General features: G+C 41.7%; 1 protein-coding gene across 2 annotated transcripts in view; it reads left to right on the plus strand.

Annotated features, from left to right (window-relative positions):
• Positions 1-21,267, plus strand: part of ube2j1 (ubiquitin-conjugating enzyme E2, J1) — a 40,612-nt gene that overhangs the window by 17,316 nt on the left and 2,029 nt on the right. For both annotated transcript variants that reach the window (XM_073056385.1, XM_073056386.1), the window contains exons 4-7: positions 419-503; positions 886-991; positions 6,650-6,779; positions 16,675-16,803. In XM_073056385.1, the coding sequence (XP_072912486.1) occupies positions 419-503; positions 886-991; positions 6,650-6,779; positions 16,675-16,803 (450 nt within the window). The remainder of the gene's footprint in view (positions 1-418; positions 504-885; positions 992-6,649; positions 6,780-16,674; positions 16,804-21,267) is intronic.

The following is a 21,267-nucleotide window of genomic DNA, read 5'->3' on the forward strand; positions in this document are numbered from 1 at the left end:
TTATTGGCAGCTCAGCAACAGTAAATCAACGCTCATGCTCATTAACACATGCAATTTTTTTTTGTCTTTTTGCCCTATCATTTAAAAATTAAAGAAATCTGTCTTTTCTAGCTCTTTTATGTTTTTTTTCTGGCAATATCAGAGCATGAACCACAAAACTGGTTCCTAATCTAAGCTGAAAGTGCAAAAATTCTTTTCCCCCTTATCAAAGATGTACAGTAGTTGACTAGGTTTCTGGAAAATTGGAATGAACAGTTGAATTAGTAACATTCCTAAATGCAGTCAATGTATTTTGATATTTTGCTTTGACTTAGAAATGTTAAGACCAACTGGAAATGATCAGAAGTTTCACTAACAGCCATCATAGATTATTAATTGTTTGCTACTGCAACTTGACCAGATTTTTTTTTCGTTTTAGCCTAATGGAAGGTTTGAAGTAGGAAAGAAGATTTGTCTGAGCATTTCTGGACATCATCCGGAAACCTGGCAACCATCCTGGAGTAGTGAGTATCACCTAAAAATCCAGGTTCAACATGTAAATCATTACTTCCAAAACTTTTGTACCATGAGCCACTAATACTGTTAATACTCGTGCTATATAATTGAAGCTTTATGCACTGAATTACGAGATTTTTTTTTGTTTTATCCAATTTTTTTTTGTTTCAGTCACACAGCATTGGGTGTTTCTCCCTTCGAGTTCACGAATGATTTGCTGCAAGAAATGTGCCAATCCAAACCTGAGAGTGTCTGTATCTTAATAGACCTGTCGATCTCTAAATTGTTTAACTTGTAGCAATATGTTGTATGATACAGACTTAGAGTAAAAAAAATTACTTACATTTAAATTTAATGAAGTAACTCCTTAAACGTGTATTTTTTTCTTAGTACGGACTGCATTATTGGCTATCATTGGTTTCATGCCAACAAAAGGAGAAGGAGCTATTGGTTCTCTGGATTACACACCTGATGAGAGAAAAACACTAGCCAAAAAGTAAGATTTTGCTGTATGTGTATTAAACAAATATTCAATTTCTAGGGAATGTTTTGGTTATTTGAAGCAAATTGTTCCAGTCACCCCAATTATCTTCTAACCAAAGATAATTTTCTGTGAACAAAATGTATATTTGTTTTTAAAGCCTTTAACTATTATTGAATACTAAAAACATAGTATGCAAAATGTATTGGGTTTGAGAATCCTTTATCAAGGTAGTTGAATATCAAGGAAACTAAAGTAGATTGATGAATTACAATGTAGAAATGGAATATTGAATAAACTGAAGAACTTGTGTCCCAGAGCTGATGGTTTCAAACACTGTTGGATTAATTAGCTCTTGTTATTTTCATTCTTAATGGTGAAAGTAATTGGCTAGTTATTATCAATTTACAATTTAAATCTATTTGGGCACTAGTATTTAGAGCTATAGAGTCATAGAACACTACAGCAGAGAAACAGGCTTTTTGACTCATTCCAGCCTGGTCTTCTGCCGAATCCCAACCACAGCTCTCCATACACCTCATCCCTGTACCTATCCAAACTTCTCTTAAAATAGAATAGGATCAATCAAGTGTGACAGTGGAAAAGTGTGTATGGAACCAGAGGAGATGGCAGAGGTACTTAATGAATACTTTGCTTCAGTATTTATTACAGAAAAGGATCTTGGCGATTGTAGGGATGACTTGCAGTGGACTGAAAAACTTGAGCATGTAGATATTAAGGAAGAAGATGTGCTGGGGCTTTTGGAAAGCATCAAGTTGGATAGGTCACCGGGACTGGACGGGATGTACCCCCAGGCTACTGTGGGAAGCAAGGGAGGAGATTGCTGAGCCTCTGGCGATGATCTTTGCATCATCAATGGGGACGGGAGCGGTTCTGGAGGACTGGAGGGTTGTGGATGTTGTTTCCTTATTTGAGAAAGGGAGTAGAGATAGCCCAGGAAATTATAGATAAGTGAGTCTCATTTCAGTGGTTGATAAGTTGATGGAGAAGATCCTGAGAGGCAAGATTTATGAACATTTGGAGAAGCATAATATGATTAGGATTAGTCAGCATGGCTTTGTCAAAGGCAAGTTGTGCCTTAGGAGCCGGATTGAATTTTTTTGAGGATGTGACTAAACACATTGATGAAGGAAGAGCAGTAGATGTTGTGTATATGGATTTCAGCAAGGCATTTGATAAGGTACCCCATGCAAGGCTTATTGAGAAAGTCAGGAGGCATGGGATCCAAGGGGACATTGCTTTGTGGATCCAGAACTGGCTTGCCTACAGAAAGCAAAGAGTGGTTGTATATGGGTCATATTCTGCATGGAGATGCCTCAGGGATCTGGTCTGGGGCCCCTACTCTTTCTGATTTTTATAAATGACCTCGATGAGAAAGTGGAGGGATGGGTTAGTAAATTTGCTGATGACACGAAGGTTGGGTGTGTTGTGGATAGTGTGGAGAGCTGTCAGAGGTTACAACGGGACATTGATAGGTGCAAAAGTGGGCTGAGAAGTGGCAGATGGAATTCAACCTAGATAAGTGTGAGGTGGTTCGTTTTGATAGGTCAAATATGATGGCAGAATGTAGCATTAATGGCAAGACTCTTGGCAGTGTGGAGGAGCAGAGGGATCTTGGGATCAGAGTCCACAGGACACTCAAAGCTGCTACGCAGGTTGACTCTGTGGTTAAGGAGGTATATGGTGCATTGGCCTTCATCAACCATGGGATTGAGTTTAAGAGCCGAGAGGTACTGTTGCAGCTATATAGGACCCTGGTCAGTCTGCACTTGGAGAACTGTGCTCAGTTCTGGTTGCCTCACTACAGGAAGGATGTGGAAACCATAGAAAGGGTGCATAGGAGACTTACAAGGATGTTGCCTGGATTGGGGAGCATGCCTTATGAGAATAGGTTAAGTGAACTCAGCCTTTTCTCCTTGGAGCGATGGAGGATGAGAGGTGACCTGATAGAGGTGTACAAGATAATGAGAGGCATTGATCGTGTGGATAGTCAGAGGCTTTTGCCCAGGGTTGAAATGGCTAGCATGAGAGGGCATAGTTTTAAGGTGCTTGGAAGTGGGTACAGAGGAGATGTCAGGGGTAAGTTTTTTACACAGAAAGTGGTGAATGCGTGGAATGGGCTGCCGGCGGCGGCGGCGGAGGCGGAAACAATAGGGTCTTTTAAGAGACTCCTGAATGACTACATGGAGCTTAGAAAAATAGAGAGCTTGTGGGTAAGCCTAGGTAGTTCTAAAGTAAGGACATGTTCCGCACAGCTTTGTGGGCCGAAGGGCCTGTAATGTGCTGTTGGTTTTCTATGTTTCTAAAATGTTACAGTTGAACTCGCATAAGCTGCACGTGGAAGTGCTATATGCCACACACACCATTCCTCTGAGTGAAAAAGTTCCCACTCAGATTCCCCTTAAACATTTCACCTTTGTCTCTGTCGTTCACCTGTTTCACCTGTCGTTCCAGTCTCACCTATTCTGAGGGGAAAAATGTAAACATTCACCCTATTTATACCTCTCAGAATTTTATATACCTCTATATGATCTCCCTCATTCTCCTGCAGACGAGTGAATGAAGTTTTAATCTTTTCAACCTTTCCCTCAAGTCTTGGTAGCGTCCTTGTAAATTTTCTCTGCACTCTTTTTAAGCTTAGTGATATCTGTCCTGAGGATAGATGACAGAACTGTACACAATATTCCAAATTTGGCCTCTCCACTGTCTTGTACAACTTCAACGTAACATCCCAACTTCTGTATTCATTGCCCTGATTTATAAAAGCCAGTGTGCCAAAACCTTTGTTTATGATCCTATCCATCTGTGATGTCACCTTCAAATATTATGGATCTGTATTCCAGATCATTGTTCTTCTGCACGTCTCAATGTCTTACTGTGTAAGTCTTGCCCTAGTTTTCCCACCCAAAGTGCAATAGGTCACATTTATCTGCATTAATTTCTGTTTGTCATTTTTCAGCCTATTTTTCCATTGGTCCAGATCGCTTTGCATCACTGTCCACCAGTCTTGGTGGCAACCATAAATTTGTTAATCCAGTTTATCACATTGTCATCTAAATGATTAATATAGATGATAAACAACAATGGACCTCACACCAATCCCTGTGGCACACCACTAGTAAGAGGCTTCCAGTCAGAGTGATAACCATCTGGCTTCTTCCACTAAGCCAATGTCAAAGCCAGTTGACTACATCATCCTGAATGCTAAGTGACTTAACATTCTGGACCAGTCTCCCATGCGGGACTTTATCAAAAGGCCTTGGTAACAACCATGTTGACATTGTCCACTCCTTCATTGACCATTTTGGTAACTTTCTCATAAGTGTCTAAGATTGGTTAGCCATGACCTGCCATGCACAAAGCCATGTTGAATATCCCCCATTAGGCCTTGTCCATATACTTACATATATATCAGGTCCCTTAGAATAACTTCTATTAACTTACCCATGATTGATGTCAGGCTACCCGCCTATAAAATTCCAGTTTGTTCTTATGGTCTTTCTTAAACAACTGAAAAACATTAGAAATCCTCCAGCCCTCCACCACTTCACCTGTGGCTATGGGTACTTTAAATATCTCTGCTAGGGTCCCTGCAATTTCTGTCTTAGCCTTCCACAAAGTATGAGGAGACACCTAGTCAGGTCCTCGGGATTTATGCATCCCTTATTCGTCTCAGGACAACAAGTACCTTCTCTTCTGTAATCCGGATACTGGGCATGACTTCGCTACTCTTCTGCCTGTGTCTGACTCCTAAGTAAATACAGATTCCAAAATTTCTTTTAAGATCTTCCACCATCTCTTTTGGCTCCATGCGTAGATGACCATACAGATTATTTATAAATTTTGTCCCTTTCTAAACTTTTGCTCTTAATAGAGCTGCTGTATATAAGCCCTTGGGATTCTCTTTCACCTTGTAAGCCAGAGCAACATCATGTTCTTTTTTAGCCCTCCTGAATTCTCTCCTAAATGTTCTCTTGCAATTTTTTTACGTTGCAAGTATCTCATTTGATTCTAAGTGCCTATACCTAATTTGCACTTCCTTCTTAACCTTTACCAGGACCTCAGAATCCCTCAATAACCAAGGTTCTCTAAATCTGTTAGCCTTTCATTTTGGTCTCACAGGTACATACTAATTCTGTGCTTTCAGTATTTCACTTGTGAATGTTACCCACTTACCAAGCTTCTCTTTGCTGAAAATCACCCCAATTGACACCTGCCAGATCCAGATCTTTATCCAATTTTGAATCTTAACCCTAGGACAGTCCTATCCTTCTCAATAGTTATCTTGAAGCTAAAGGAATTAGGGTCGCAAGATCCAAAGTATTCCTCTACACGTACTTCTTTCAGATTCCCTAAGAGGAAATCCAGTATCACGCTCTCTTGAGTTGGGACCTCTGCATATTGATTAAGGCAACTTTTCAGAACTGTGTCACATTTGTTATATAATAGCTTGGGTATGGCAGGTTATCCTGTCCTTTCATTGATTATGGCCTATTGCATTTAATGTTGAAATTATGGGGTGGCTTAAAAAGACTACTGGACTGTGTGCAGTCTCCAGGACAGAGTTTGTAGCTTTGTTCACACTTTAAGTCAGAACTCTCATCTAAATAAATTTCTGTTGTAGCTTGTTCTTTCTCATCTTTTGTATTTCAAAATTTAATTTTTCTGATAAAACTGAAAATGTGGCAAGTACTTAGTTCTCTGGCATCTTCCAATATCTTTCGTGTTGTTAAATTTTGGATATTTAACATCTGCAGTGTTTTTTTTTTGTAATTCAAATTTTTATTATTATTTATTCTTATTTTACAAAGCAGCACAGCATATCATAGAGCAGATACAGTACAGCATATTTACACAGCCATCCCATGTTTCTTAGTTTTATATGCAGTGTTATTTTTTTGTTCCAAATCTATTTTTATCTATTCCAAAGCACTCTTAGGTGGCTTCATATTCTCCGTCCTGCATCAACTCCAACCCATATAAATTCTGCTGCCCTTGTTGGAAAGTCTTGGCAGCCACAAACATCACATCCTTGTTGCTTTGTATAGAATCATAGTCTAATGTTGCAAATTTAATTATTTCCTCATTTTTATTTTGGTTCAGTTGTAAAAGGTTTTTATTTCTTTGTTATTGATGCAATATAGATAGAAACTACTTCCATTTCCCCAAATGCAAAATTTTCTAATATAGAGTTTATAGAATCATACTGCTTGGAAACAGGCTCAACTGGTCTATGCCAACCAAAGTGTTCTATCTAAGTTTGTACCATTTGTCAGTGTAAGGTCAATAACCTTCTAAATCTTTCCAATCCATGTATCTGTCCAACTGCCTTTTAAAATGTATTACTGTACTGTTCTGTTATCGGCAAGTGTGGGTTGTAGTGCTCATTGCAAATCAGTGCATTTAATATTGTGATAGCACTGTGTCAAATTATACTCAAATATGTGAACAATTGGAATATTTAAATTGTGTAATCTGTGCCTAACTGGTGTAAGGTCCTGCTCTGAAAAAAGAAATCTACTAAGGGACCACTTGTTTAAGAATATTTAGGTTAATTATAACTGTTGTTACAATAAACAAATTGCAGCAAGTCATGAGTTTTCCTGATAGAAAAGTTCTGCTAAAAGACAATACTTAATATTACTTATTTAGGTCCCAGGACTTCAGCTGTGACATTTGTGGCTCTCGTATGAGGTCAGCCCTGCTTGCATCCACAGAGAGTAGCATTCCAAGTCCAGCTGATGTCGAGGCCAAGGAATTAGCAAAACAAATTAATTTCAAGGTATGTTGCATTTTATGAATTGGGCAATGAATGTTAAAGCTACCAACAATGCGTACATCCCACAAACAAATAAAGCAAAATTAAGTTAGAAAAATCACTTTGATTAACATCTGCACTGTGTTGTATATCGCGTGCCAGTTTTTTAATGCATTAAGATAAGCCAATGGAGCCATGGGTACACAAGTCAGAGGTAACTTCTAAGTAGTGCGTCAAGGGGGCCATAGAGATTAGGAGAAATTCAGGAAGTAGTTCCAGAGTTTGAGCCCTTGCTATTTTAAGGTTCTATAGCTAGTGACGGAGCTGTTAAAGCTGGAAATCTTTAGGAGCCCAAAGTTGGAAAAGTTAATAAGATTGAAGATTGGCTTTATTTATCACATGTGTATATCAAAATAAACAGTGAAATGCATTGTCTGTGTCAAATCAAATCAGTGAGTATGGTGCTGAGCAGCTTGCAAGTGTTGCCCTGCTTCTGGCACCAACATGGCATGCCCAAAACTCACCAACCTTAATCGTACAACATGCACAAAATGCTGGAGGAACATAGCAGGCAGGCTGTGTCTAGTTTGTGTGTGTTGCTTGGATTTCCAGCATCTGCAGAATCTCTTGTTTGTGATTGACCCTTAAGCGTACATCTTTTTTGGGATATGGGTGGAAAACAAAGCACCTGGAGGAAGCCCACAGGGCCATGGGAACATCGTACAAACTCCGTGCAAACACCTGAGGCGATTAAACTCAGCCTTATAATTAGTTTTGTAAAGCTTTGTGGTAACTACTATGGTACTGGCTGCCTATAATATACACCAGCACTTACAAAGGTGAAGTTGAAAATTTCAGCAGCAAATGGAATTGGAGATGGAAATAAATAACTTTGGTGAGCCTTCAGGGTTGGTGAACCACAGCTGATTTATATTTCATACCATATAATGAAAACAAGCTTTTTAAGTCCTGTCCAAACACCAGGGAGAAAGAGAAAATCAGGAGTTTGGGGCTACATCTGAAGATTGCAGCTTTGGGCTTCCTATAATTTATTTGTGTGAAATTTCTACTTATTCTGTACTGAATATGTAACTACGAAGAACGGAGAAGTTCAGTGATGCAGGCAAAAGTGTGTTTTGGCATACCCTACTGCACTTGACTGTTTAATTTAAAAGGTTGCCAAAAGGTGAGATGTAAGAAAAGGGAGAGGATTAGAGATATATCCTTCATTGCAAGATGGAATTGTACAATTTTGGGTGACTATTGTCAAGGGTGGGTGTTCTGAATAAAGTCATGAGGGGAGACAAAGACGACCTGAAGTAAAGCTGTCTGATGGGTGCTTTGCAGAATGTTTAGCCTAATGGACCAAATGAAATGAGGAAAGTGGTTAAAGCAGCTCCTGGAATAGTGAAGATCCATAAGTTCTTGTAATTCATTGGAAGCAATGTTTAAGGTTGAAGTGAAGCACACAAGGTCTGCTTTTGCATTTTAGGTTTAAAATTATATCATGGGTAGTTTGATAAGAAGTCAGCAATTTATGTATCACATTTTGCATTAAATCTGTAAGCAATTTTTCTACGATATGTGCACTTTAGTTCCTGTAGGAAATAGAAGTGAGGACTACAGGGGAGAGAGAAAGTTTAGGATGAAGGAGTATTGGATGGCATCACAAGTGTGGTTTGGCAGATCATTTGTTGTAGAAGCACTTATGGTAAGGAAAGCCAAACAGAAGACAGTGATACTTTGATCATACAAATATAAACAAATGGGGACAAGGGAATTTCTGGGGTGGATGTACAAAGAAGTTGCATTGGGAAACAGGAGTACATTTTGTGGGGAAGGGGATAAGTGGCATGTCCAATGTGAGATTGTATCATTTGTTACGAATGTGCCGCAACTCTGAGGGGCCGAAGGGTACAAAGTCGCCCCCTCCTTTTTGAGAATCGCAAGATCGCTATTAATTCGGGTCTGGGACCCAGGAAATGAGAGAGAATCCACAAGGTTTGGAATGTGTCCTGGCCTCAGCGAAACAAAGCCACTGATAACGGCCATTGTCTCTTGGAGACGGAATTGTGTATTGAGTACTGTACTATTCATTGAAGCCCTCAGGGGACGACCAGAGTGGGCTGGTTGAGGGATTGCATCATCCCAACCTGATTGACATCTGAGACCCCGTGAGTAAGGATAAAAGAGGGTCTGGGGAACAACCCCTTTAGACGCACCAGGAGAAACGCTGGAAATCCAGTGACAGCGTTTAATAGCGACAGCCAGTGGGGGGCTCGTGTGCGTCCTTCCCTTGCCTGGGATTGGCGGGCTCGCCTCGGAAGAACGGCTTAGCTAAAGGAGAGGCCACAAGTGAACGGCCGCACCAACGAGACTCTGACGGATCGAAATCATAAAAGGAAAGCCGGCAAGTTTCTCAAAATCTCTCTCTCTCTCCAACCATTGCAAACCCAGCGGTCCCCAAAGGCTGCAGCCTGCATGAACTGAGTGACTTTTATATTTCCACCAGACAATACATTATCCCCTAGACAACGATAGAGCTATTTCTTATTGATTATTATTATACCCGCACTTTTAGATTTAGTGTTGACGACGTATATTATCTGTATGTTTGCATTGATAATATTTTTGTGTATTTTTACTAATAAATACTGTTAAAAATAGTACCATCAGACTTCAACGGACCTCTCTATCTTTGCTGGTAAGTGACCCAGTTACGGGGTTCGTAACACATTGGAAGTAACATGTGAGGTAACATAGTCAAAGGGGTGATCTTGAATATCAGGGATCATGTATGGAAAGAAACTGAGAACACAACCTGCTATGCTACTTTGAAAGAGAAGTGAAATGTTGCAGAGGCAATCAGCAGCATTATCTTGATGGGAACCCTTTTATAGTGTTAAGAAGATCAGTAGAGAACTTGAAATGAGGTAAAATAAGGAGAAGTGTCGAAAACAAGGTAAATCCCAGTGCAGAAGAGTGAAACTGAGATTTAGTATCAGTAATGAGAACCAAGCTTCCACTGTAACATTGTTGACGTGGCAAGTAACAGGAAATAAAGCCAGGGACGATGAGCCTTTCCTTCCACCTTCTTTATAAGGAAGAGCATTCTAGAATCTGAATATTTTAAAGCTAGAGTTAGATCCTTGTTGAACAAGGAAATGAAATGTTCCTAAGGATAAGTGAGAATGTAGGCCTGGGATTACAGTTAGATTAGCATGATTTTATGGCAGAGTACACTTGAGGAACCAATTCCTCCTTATGCAATGCCGGTACTGAAGTGTTAGCCTGTAATGCAAATGAAACCCCAGTTCCTAAATCATATTTGAATATTGTTACGAACCCCGTAACTGTGTCACTTACCAGCAAAGATAGAGAGGTCTGCTGAAGTCTGATGGTACTATTTTTAAACGTTTTTATTTATAAAGGGGCACAAAAGTAAGGTTAATACAAACATTCAGATAATATACGTCGTCAATACTCAATCTAAAGCGCGGGTATAGTAGTAATCAACAATAAGAAGTAGCTCTATCGTTTGGGGGTAAGACTATTGTCCAATGGAAATATAAAAGTCTTGCCAGTTCATGAAGGCTTTTAGCCGTTTGAGGGACCGCTGGGTGTTCACGGGTTGGAGAGAGAAAATAAACTTGCTAGCCTTTTGGACTCAAAGCGTTGAATTGGGAACGTGAGTTCCCCGCTGTCAGTTCGGAATCCTTTTCGGGGTTATCAGCCACGCGTGTCCCAAGCTAGGGGAAACCGAATCACACGTGGCTCCCGAACAGCTTCCCGTCCTTATGGGAGCAATGAGCGATGGTGTCTCCGTCTGGGGCGTCGCTGGAGTACTGCCTCCTGCAGTCTCCTTTTTATCATGACTGGCAGATTTGAAAATGTCATCAAGGTAGGGTGATACAATCCCCACCCCACATTGCCCGAGGGTGTCCATGTCCCTGATAGCTGGCACGTACTATAGAGTTGCAATTCACACAGGTGCCTCTAAGAACAATGGTCAAATCCGTTGCATTGTCTCTCATTTCCTGGGTCCAAGACCCGAATTAATAGCGATCTTGCGATTCTCCGGAAGGAGGGGGCTGGTCCCGCACCCTTCGGTCCCTCAGAGCTGTGGTACATTCATAACATCCCCTTTCTTCAAAGCGTTTTCACCAGTGGTGGAAACGAAGTAATACAGAGTCTTACTGGATTTTAAAATCTAACACAATACACAAGCTTTTCGTTTCACTACAGAGCTATACAGTTATACATTTAATTCAGCATCTAGATAAACAATCCGCTAGCACATTATCACTCCCCTTAATGTGCTGTATCTTAATATCGAATTCTTGCAGCATCAGACTCCAGCTTAATAACCTCCTGTTTTTATTTTTCATATTGGCCAGGAATACCAACGGGTTGTGAACGGTATAGACCACTAGGGGTTTTTGCGCTGGACAAATGTACACTTCGAAATGTTGTATCGCCAGCACAAGTGCCAACAATTCCTTTTCCACGGTAGAGTAATTCCTCTGGTGTACATTGAACTTCCGAGAGAAATATGCTACCGGGTGCTCCACTCCATCCCCGGCTTGCTGTAAGAGGACCGCTCCTGCAGCCTCATCACTGGCGTCCGTTGCCAAGGAGAAGGGGGCTAACAAATCGGGTGCTTTTAACACAGGGTCATGGCACAATATGGCTTTTAACTTTTCAAAGGCATCCTGACAAGAATGACCCCACTCAAATTTTTCCTCCTTCCGTAGGAGTTTTGTAAGGGGGAGCGTAATGTCCGCAAAATTTTTACAGAATTTCCGATAGTATCCCACCATGCCCAAAAACCTCCTCAGGGCCCTTTTATTGTAGGGTACAGGGACCTCGGAAATAGCCCGGACCTTCGCCTGCACAGGGGCCAACTGCCCTTCTCCCACCACATACCCCAAATAGGTGATCGTGGCATGACCAAATTCACTCTTTGCGAGGTTTACTGTAAGGTGGGCTGCCGACATTTGGGTAAACAGATTTTCTACAGCCTCCAGGTGCTCCCCCCAGGTGTCATTCCAAACCACCACATCGTCAAGATAAGCCTTGGTGTGGGTTAACCCCTTTATCACAGCGTCTATCATCCGTTGAAATGTCCCTGGTGCATTTTTCATCCCAAACGGCATAACATTGTACTCGTACAACCCGGACGGAGTGACAAAGGCTGAAATCTCTCGAGCCCTGTCCGTTAAAGGAACGCACCAGTACCCCTTTAACATGTCAATTTTTGTGATGTACCTTGCCTTCCCCACTTGATCAATGCAATCATCCACCCGGGGGATAGGGTAAGCATCTGTCTGGGTGACCGTGTTGACCTTCTGGTAATCGGTACAGAATCTTATGGTACCGTCCGGTTTTGGGACAACCACACAAGGAGAAGCCCACGTGGAAGAGGATTCGCGGATTATCCCAGCAGCTAGCATATGTTCAATCTCCTTTTCGACTAGCTGGCTCTTTTCAGAATTCATCCGATAAGGGGCCTGTTTTATAGGTTGGGTTGAGGTAACTATCACATCATGTTTCATCCCACTACACCTTCGGGGAACATCTGGACATAAGTCTGCATGCCGGTTAATGGGCTGTATTACCTGCTCCCGCTGTTCAGGCTTTAAGTGGCTAACTTTCTCTGCAAGGCTTGCCAATACGATAGAGTTCTTCAATCTGGTGGGGACTATACCTATCTTTTCAAACCGTTCTGGTCCCTCCTTACCATCCCCCTCTACCTCATAGGCTTTCATGGCCGCATCGACCACCACGGGGGTGGTTTCATGGTACCTTTTCATCATGTTCACGTGAACTAACTGGGTCGGCTTTCGCCGGTCGGGGGTTTCGATCATGTAATTCAGCAAGTCTATTTTCTTACGCACTGTATATGGTCCTTGAAACCTCGCCTGCAGGGGGCGGGGAACTACCGGGAATAGGACCAAGACCTGGTCGCCTACGTGAAACTCTCGTGCTCTCGCTTTTGGGTTATACCACTGACTCATTTTTTCCTGAGAGTCTTTAAGGTTTTCTTTTGCCAAGGCGCATACTTTATGCAGCCTTTCCCGGAATTTCAGAACATAGTCGATCACACTGACTTGGACGGTCGGGCTAGACCACTTTTCTTTCAGTAGGGTTAGAGGTCCCCTGGGCCTGTGACCGAAAACGAGCTCAAACGGACTGAACCCCAGGGAGCACTGGACTGTATCCTTTACGGCAAATAACAAAAGGGGTAAAGCCTCATCCCAGTCTCGAACGTTCTCCTGACAATAAGCTTTAAGCATGGTCTTTAGTGTAGCATGGAACCTTTCCAACGCTCCTTGGGACTCCGGGTGATACGCAGAGGCCAGAATCTGTTTTACCCCTAACTGGGTCATCATCTGCCGAAATGCACTAGACGTGAATGTACTTCCCTGGTCTGATTGTATCTCCTTAGGCAGCCCCACTGTGGTAAAGAATTTAATAAGGGCCTTCACCACCACAGAGGTCCTAATACTACCCAGAGGCACGGCCTCTGGAAATCGTGTAGCGGCACACATCAGGGTTATGATATACTGCCGCCCACTCGCAGTTTTAGGTAAGGGTCCCACAAAATCCACAATGATTCGGGAGAAAGGCTCCTCGCATGCGGGGATGGGTCGGAGGGGTGCCTTAGGGATAACTTGGTTCGGCTTACCCACCACTTGGCATGTATGACACCTTGTACAATACTCAGTAATATCTTTTCTCAGGTTTGGCCAATAGAACTCTCTCTGAACCCAATCCACTGTCTTCGTTATTCCCAAATGCCCACCTAAAGGTCCCTTATGAGCTAAGTTCAAAATTTCGTCCCAATATACTTTCGGAAATACTATCTGATGTACCACCGCCCAGTCCTCATCGACCGGTACCACGGGGGGCCTCCATTTCCTCATCAACACCCCCTCCTTCAGGTAGTAACCCTCGGGTTCTGTCTCAATCTCGGTCTCAGAAAGAACCGACTCCCTCAAGGCTGTCAGCTCCTCGTCATCTCCCTGTTCCCGTACAAACTCTCTTCTTGCTAACGGCAGGTCTACCTCTCCCCCTTTTCTCTCTCCTCCCTCCCTACTCTCCGGTTTACCTTCCTCTGACCCTCGCTGGTACAGAGTCAGTAGAAACGTCTCGGCCAAATCAAAACTGGCTAAATTTAAGCTGCTCTCATTCTCAGCGGCCTTTTTCGACATGCTGCGAGTGATCGCGCATGTGGGATAGATCTTAGGATTTGAGGGAGTGGCCTCAACCCTCGCAGGCTGGGTTGTCAGCTTCACGGCTGCACCCATCTTCCCACGGATCAGGTCGTTACCCAGAAGGACGTCCACGCCTTCCCCCAGCAACTCCGGCAGGACTCCCAATTCCACTGGTCCCGACACCAACTCGCAATCTAGAAGGACCTGATGCAAAGGCACCACTTCAGTCCGTTTTCCTATGCCTCTCAGGGCTACCTCTCCCGTCGGAGGTCCGAATTTTAACACGTTACTGCTAATGAATGATAGCTCCGCCCCCGTGTCTCTCCAAATCCTTACAGGAATTGGTGGGTCCCCCTCCCTCAAAGACACGGTTCCTTCGGAACTAAACGTCTCCCGCCCCTCCTGTATTCCATCTACCTGGGGCCCTCTCGTTGATTTTCTGATCGACGCAATACAGCCTATAGGGATAGCTGCTTTCCCTTTTTCTGGCTCCTTCCTTGGAGCAGGGCATTTTGATGCAATATGTCCCACCTTCCCACAATTAAAACAGGTCAAACCAGGAAATCTCCAGGTTTCCGGCCTGCTATCCTCACTTTTCCTGCTAGCTCCGGGCAGAGTTTCTCCCTTAGCCGGCGGGCTTTCCCTACCGTTCCGACGGTCTCTCGGGTAACCTTTTGGCGAGGAAAACTTTGTCTTGTGGGTTAGGGCATATTCATCTGCGAACCTAGCAATTTCTGAGATGGACTTATTCGGCTTCTCATGCAAATACATCCGGATCTCCTCCGGAACACACCCTTTTAATTCCTCAATCAGAAATAACTCCCTGATACGCCCATAATCCCCGTCCACCTGTTCTGCAGTGCACCAACAGTCCAAGAGCACACCCTTCTCATGGGCTAGCTTGGTATACATTTGATTCCACCCTTTCCGTAAATTTCTGAACCTTTGTCTATAAGCTTCAGGTACTAGCTCGTAACTCCGGAGAATGGCCTCCTTTACTTTGGCATAATTCTCCGCTTCCCCCTCCTCGACAGACAACGCAGCATATGCTCGTTGTGCCTTCCCTTTTAACACACTTTGTAACAACGCCACCCACTGCTCTTTGGGCCACTTCTGATTTACTGCCACCTTTTCAAAAAGCAAGAAATAACTATCAACATCCGACTCTTCGAATGGAGGTACTACCCTTAACTCCCGACTAACATTAAACCTCTCCTCTCGGTCTAACCCTTGATCTCTTCGCTCTTTCCTTAACTTCTCCATCTCCCAGTCATGTTTCCTCTGTTTTTCTGCCTCCTCATACTCCCTCTCCTTCTCAGCTCTTTCTTTCTCTTTTTCAGCTGCTTCCAGCTCCTTTAGCTAGAGCTCATGATCCCGTTTCACCTTTAATTCCTTTAGTTGGAACGCCTGCTCCCTTTCTCTCTCAGCCCTTTCCTTCTCCTTCTCAGCGCTTCCAGCTGCTTTACTTTAAATTCATGTTCCAACCTTAATTTCTCCAACTCTAACTGATCCGTCCCACTCGCTAGTACCTTTTCAGGGATATTTTCCAAATCCTCAGCTGCAAACACCTTCTTCCCAATGTAATACTGAGTTATGACCCTTCGCACTTCCCGCTTTTTCATTGATGACCTCACCTCTGTGAGGCTTAACCCCTTCGCCAGATTTACCGTCTAATTTTGTAGCCGCCTCTAGCGCCCCCAGAGTCGAGTTTTCCATAAATTCATCCACGTCCATCTTTGCTGGTTTCCCGTCTGGCTACCCGTGTACCAGATCCAAATTTTTTTTTGACTTACAAACCCAATTCATTGACCTCCCAATTTGGTGTCAAATCCCGAGACGAGTACCCCAATGTTGTTACGAACCCCGTAACTGGGTCACTTACCAGCAAAGATAGAGAGGTCCGCTGAAGTCTGATGGTACTATTTTTAAACATTTTTATTTATAAAGGGGCACAAAAGTAAGGTTAATACAAACATTCAGATAATATACGTCGTCAATACTCAATCTAAAGCGCGGGTATAGTAGTAATCAACAATAAGAAGTAGCTCTATCGTTTGTCTAAGGGTAAGACTATTGTCTGATGGAAATATAAAAGTCTCGCCAGTTCATGAAGGCTTTTAGCCATTTGAGGGACCGCTGGATGTTCACGGGTTGGAGAGAGAAAATAAACTTGCCAGCCTTTTGGACTCAAAGCGTTGAATCGGGAACGTGAGTTCCCAGTTGTCAGTTCGGAATCCTTTTCGGGGTTATCAGCCACGCGTGTCCCAAGCTAGGGGAAACCGAATCACACGTGGCTCCCGAACAGCTTCCCGTCCTTATGGGAGCAATGAGCGATGGTGTCTCCGTCTGGGGCGTTGCTGGAGTACCGCCTCCTGCAGTCTCCTTTTTATCATGACTGGCAGATTTGAAAATGTCAATCAATACAATCCCGAGGGTGTCCATGTCCCTGATAGCTGGCACGTACTATAGAGTTGCAATTCACACAGGTGCCTCTAAGAACAATGGTCAAATCCGTTGCATTGTCTCTCATTTCCTGGGTCCAAGACCCGAATTAATAGCGATCTTGCGATTCTCTGGAAGGAGTGGGCTGGTCCCGGACCCTTCGGCCCCTCAGAGCTGTGGTACATTCATAACAATATATGGCTATGCCAAGCTAAGCTAACTGTTTGAAGTTTGTAAATGTGTTACTTATCTTTCAATAGGCTGAGACAAATATCTCCTCCAATACAGAATCTGCTCCTGCACCAATAATAAATGAAACCCAAGATAGTCAAGTTTCCCTGCAACATCCATCCACTGGCACCAGTCTGGAAACAGAAGATACACCAGAGGTATGTCAACCAATTTGTTCCATCTTTTTGGTCTCTACTGTACAAGTTTGCTGCAGATATGTATCCATGGGGTCCAGTAAATCTTATAATATTGTTTTTATTTAAGTGATCTGTGGGAAAGGGCAAACAGAATTTTTTTGTATTAACCTGGTCCACAGATATTAAATATTTCAAAATGTGTGCAATGAGTTTCATAATTAAACAAAAACTCCATTATTGTCTGTAAATTTGACTGTTTTCACTAGTTGTGGTGTTCATACTTTGGTTATTGTTATCAATTTTGCACTTATTGGGGAGAATAATATTGTCAAGATAAGGATTGTCCCTGTGTCTCTTTTATTTTATGTGGCACTTTTGTTCTAATACTAATCAGCATCATATTTTTGCTGCATTAACTGTCTTATTGGTGCCAATGTTATTTATCAGAATCTAAACATTTTGTTCTTTACAAGTTAACCCATGCTGATTTCTGCAGTTGCAAAGTTACCTTTTATTAAGTAATTTTTAGCTATCACTCCTAAATTCGACAACAAAGCTTCTCAATAAAACCTTGATGACAGCTTGACTTGTTGACCTTTTGAACTGTTTGATCTGGAAGCATCCTTAATACAGTGGCGTCCGGTTAATTGGTCCTTTAGTTAATTTGGGCAGTCGCTTATTATTAATCGGGGATAATTCTAACAGAACAAAGCAAATTTAGAAAATAGTCAGGATCCCCTTTGTTTGGTGCACTATGCTGCTTAATTGGGGTAGGAGACTGTTGCTGAATATTTTCTAACTAACAGAAGTCATGTGGCTGTAAGAGATACCATACCATGCTTAGAGCGAACAAGTTTTAAATAGCGTTACTTGCATGTTTGTGTTCAAAAAGTAGTGATTTAAATTTTTTTTTTAAAAAAATTGGCGAGTAATAAACAGGTAAGACCATTCAGAAATTTGCTCACGGCAGTTTCAAACATTCAGGCTGGGAGATGCCAGAAATGGCTGGGAGTGAAAATGAAATAATTTTATTACTTCAACAAGTTAGAAACTATGAAGAATTTGAAGGTATTGACAATCATCCTGAATGTTACATTGTAAATGAAGATTTGGAGGATGCAATTGTCATACGAACTGTTTGAAGTAAGTCCACTATCTGCACTTGTCTGCGTTGATTTTGTTCATTTATAGCAGGGGTGGCCAAACTTACTTAATGTAAGAGCCATATACGATTAACTTAAGATGTTTGAGAGCCACAAGACAGGAACAAAATTTACACACAATGAATAATGCAATGAACGGAGAAACTCTGGAAAGCTGGGATCACTTTTCATAAGTGCAATTAATCTTGCATTTTCTCCACCATTGCAGATGCTCCATCTGTTGCAACACTGATGAGTTTATTCAGTGGTGGAACATCACCATTTGTTAAGGCTCAGTCAAGCGCATTTGTTTAATGCCACCAGGTCCAACATCTCTTCTTTCACAGTTACATCAGAGGAAACACAATGAATAAATATCGCCAGTTGTGGGTTGTCTTGTATGTCTGTAGATTCATCAAGAGCTAAGCTGAAAGCAAGGGAATTCTTTACATCATTTTGCATTTTGCCTGCAACATCAGCTCTGATCTGGGAGATATGCCTCTCTGTAGCGTGGCATGAAACTGGTGTTTGTGCTATTAGTCGCTGAAGTTTTGTGTTATTTGGATCTAACACTGCAACAACTTCAACTATATTCTTCTTAACAAATTTGCCATCAGAATATGGGCATTTAGCACGAGCAATATTCCATGACATAACGAAACTAGCTTCAGTCGTTGTATCGGCTTCCTTACTGAACGTTGTCAACAGTGTCTGCTGGCTATTTAGAGATGATTTTAACACAGTTAATTTGTTTTTCCATAATTCGGATTTACATGGATAATCAGCCGAAAAGTTTTTGTGATTTGTTTCATAGTGGCGTTTCAAATTACTGGCTTTGTAATGACTGAGTGACACATTGCAGATAAGACACAAAGGTTTACCTCCTTTAACTGTGAATGCAAAATCTTCCTCCCACTGTGTCTTAAAATGTCTGTTTTCATCTTCATATTTTCGTTTCTTACAATTTGATGACTCCATCTTCCTTCACTAAATTTTCACAGACACTTGTAAACAAAACTTGTATCCACAGTGTACCAACTAGGTCTGCACAATTCAGCATCCTGTGTTACACTGCGTTAATGTACATGACGTGAGTGAGGCCGGGCCTAGATTCACTAACACTTTGAGCGCCAAACAACGTAGATCTACGTCTGCGCTACTTTTGCCTTCAGCGCCCAATGACATAGATCTACATCGTGTATTTTGAAACTTGCACCTCATGGAAAAGCACCTAGATCTTTCCCACTTATATGACGAATAAACTCTTCTTGGGCTTCATGCTGGGTACAGGTATTGATTATAACCGATGTTTCGATGACAAGTTCTGCCAGAGTTTGTCATCGAAACATAGGTTATAATCGACACCTGTACCCAGCTTGAAGCCCAAGAAGAGTTTATTCATTGTGTTTTCATGAAACTTAGGCTAATTGGAGCAACTGTTTAATTGGGCCAAAATGTTCTTGTCCCTATGTGTCCCAATTCGCCGGCATCCACTGTATATCCATTAGTTTGAAATTACCGCAGGCTTGTTTGCTGTTCAGTTAGTAAAACTGACATCAAGAGCAACTGTAATTTAAATGAAATCCTGGATCTTAACTGCCAAGAGAGATCCCAGTAAACTTTTGTCATTTATTGTTCTGATTTGATCATTTTAAATCCTTGAAAGAATTTGAATGCTCTTTGGGATTTAACAACAGAAACGCATTCAAATTAGTTTGCGAATATACAAATTTCCTAGCTATTAAGATGCTCTGCTGTAATTATTTTGCTTGGATTGAATGTTTATGTAACACTCTTCTGATATGAAATGCTGTAGCTTGGAATACAGCCAAAATGATCTGGGTGGTAGGGAGCTTCAGCTTGAATTTGCAGATAAATTGTAGTCAAAATCCAGGATAAGCTGTAGTTCAGGAATGACGAAGACTGGAGATTGTTTTAGTAAAAGCAAATCTAATGACATGGATCCATCTGCTCATGTTCAGTGAAAGAAAAGCTAAAATGCATCAACATCTTAAGTCAGGAAATTCTGTCTGCATATTTTATTTAGTATCTGATTAATTAGTTTGATCTAGTTTGTGTTTACAATCGGGTCACCTCCACTAACAAAAAGCATTATTTCATGATGTTGCATGGAAGGCTTCAGTCAAAAGTAATTGTAATTAAAGCTTATGGAGAATATATTATTCCTAAAAGATGCAGTTTAGTAATAGTTCTAATAGTCAGTGTCTTTGAAATGCATTGTGTTCGCTATCCCACTGTATTTGTGTTGTTTGAGAGTCTATTGAAACTGTGTGTGATGGATTCATTCTATCATTATTTGCAGTTGTTGTTGTTCAGACCAAACACTAGAATAGGGAAGAAATGTGATCTAAGTGACTTTGACCATTGAATGGATGTTGATACCCGAGAGAGTGGTTTGAGTATCTCAGAAACTGCTGATCTCCTGGTATTTTCTTGCACAACAGTCTCTGTAAACTGTGAAAAGCAAGGCGCATCCAGTGAGAGGCAGTTCTGTGGGCAAAAACACCTTGTTAATGAGAAGGGTCAGAAGAGAATGACCAGAGTGGTTCAAGTTGACAGGAAAGTGATAGTACTGCCGCTCACTGGATGTTTGTTTTGTTTATCAAGTAAACACATGTTACCACAGTGGTGTTCAGAAGAGCATTTGTGAATGCACAGTGCATTGAGCCTTGAAGCTGAATGGGTTACAGTATCAGATGACCACGAACATACGCTCTGGCCACTTTATTAGGTACAGAAGGCCTGAGTGTACATTAACTGAATTTCTCATATAACCATCTTGTTGTGCCAAGAACCAGTCTGGCAATTTTTCATTAAACGCCCTCAAAGATGTCTTTATGTAAGGTGACCAAAAGCCATACACAATACTCCAGGTGTAATATGTCCAAGGCCTTACGTAATTAGGGATGTCTTTATTCCTGTTTTTAAATCCTCTAATAATAATAGTAATGATAGCCAATATACTACTTGCCTTCCTAAATGAATGGGATTGGCAAAGCAATAAGTATCATGGAGCAAAATATTTATACTTGGTCAATAATTAGGGTAACAAGCATCCTGTTAGGAATAGTGGTGAGGCAGGTATAATTATGATATTTAAATGTGAGCTGGATAAGGAAGAAATTTATAGGAAGAAGGTAAGGAAATAGGAAAAGCTAGAATGTTCTTTCCCAGACCAAGCATGAAACTTGATTGACGAAATGCCATCTTCCTTACTGTCACCATTTAAGATACTGAGATGTATCTACTACAATGGTGCATCCACTTGAAAATTTTGCGGAAGTGAAGGAAGAAGCAGTTTCCAAAAGACAAGGGTTGGCTT

The sequence above is a fragment of the Hemitrygon akajei genome, chromosome 9, assembly GCF_048418815.1.
Source record: "Hemitrygon akajei chromosome 9, sHemAka1.3, whole genome shotgun sequence".
NCBI lineage: Eukaryota > Metazoa > Chordata > Chondrichthyes > Myliobatiformes > Dasyatidae > Hemitrygon > Hemitrygon akajei.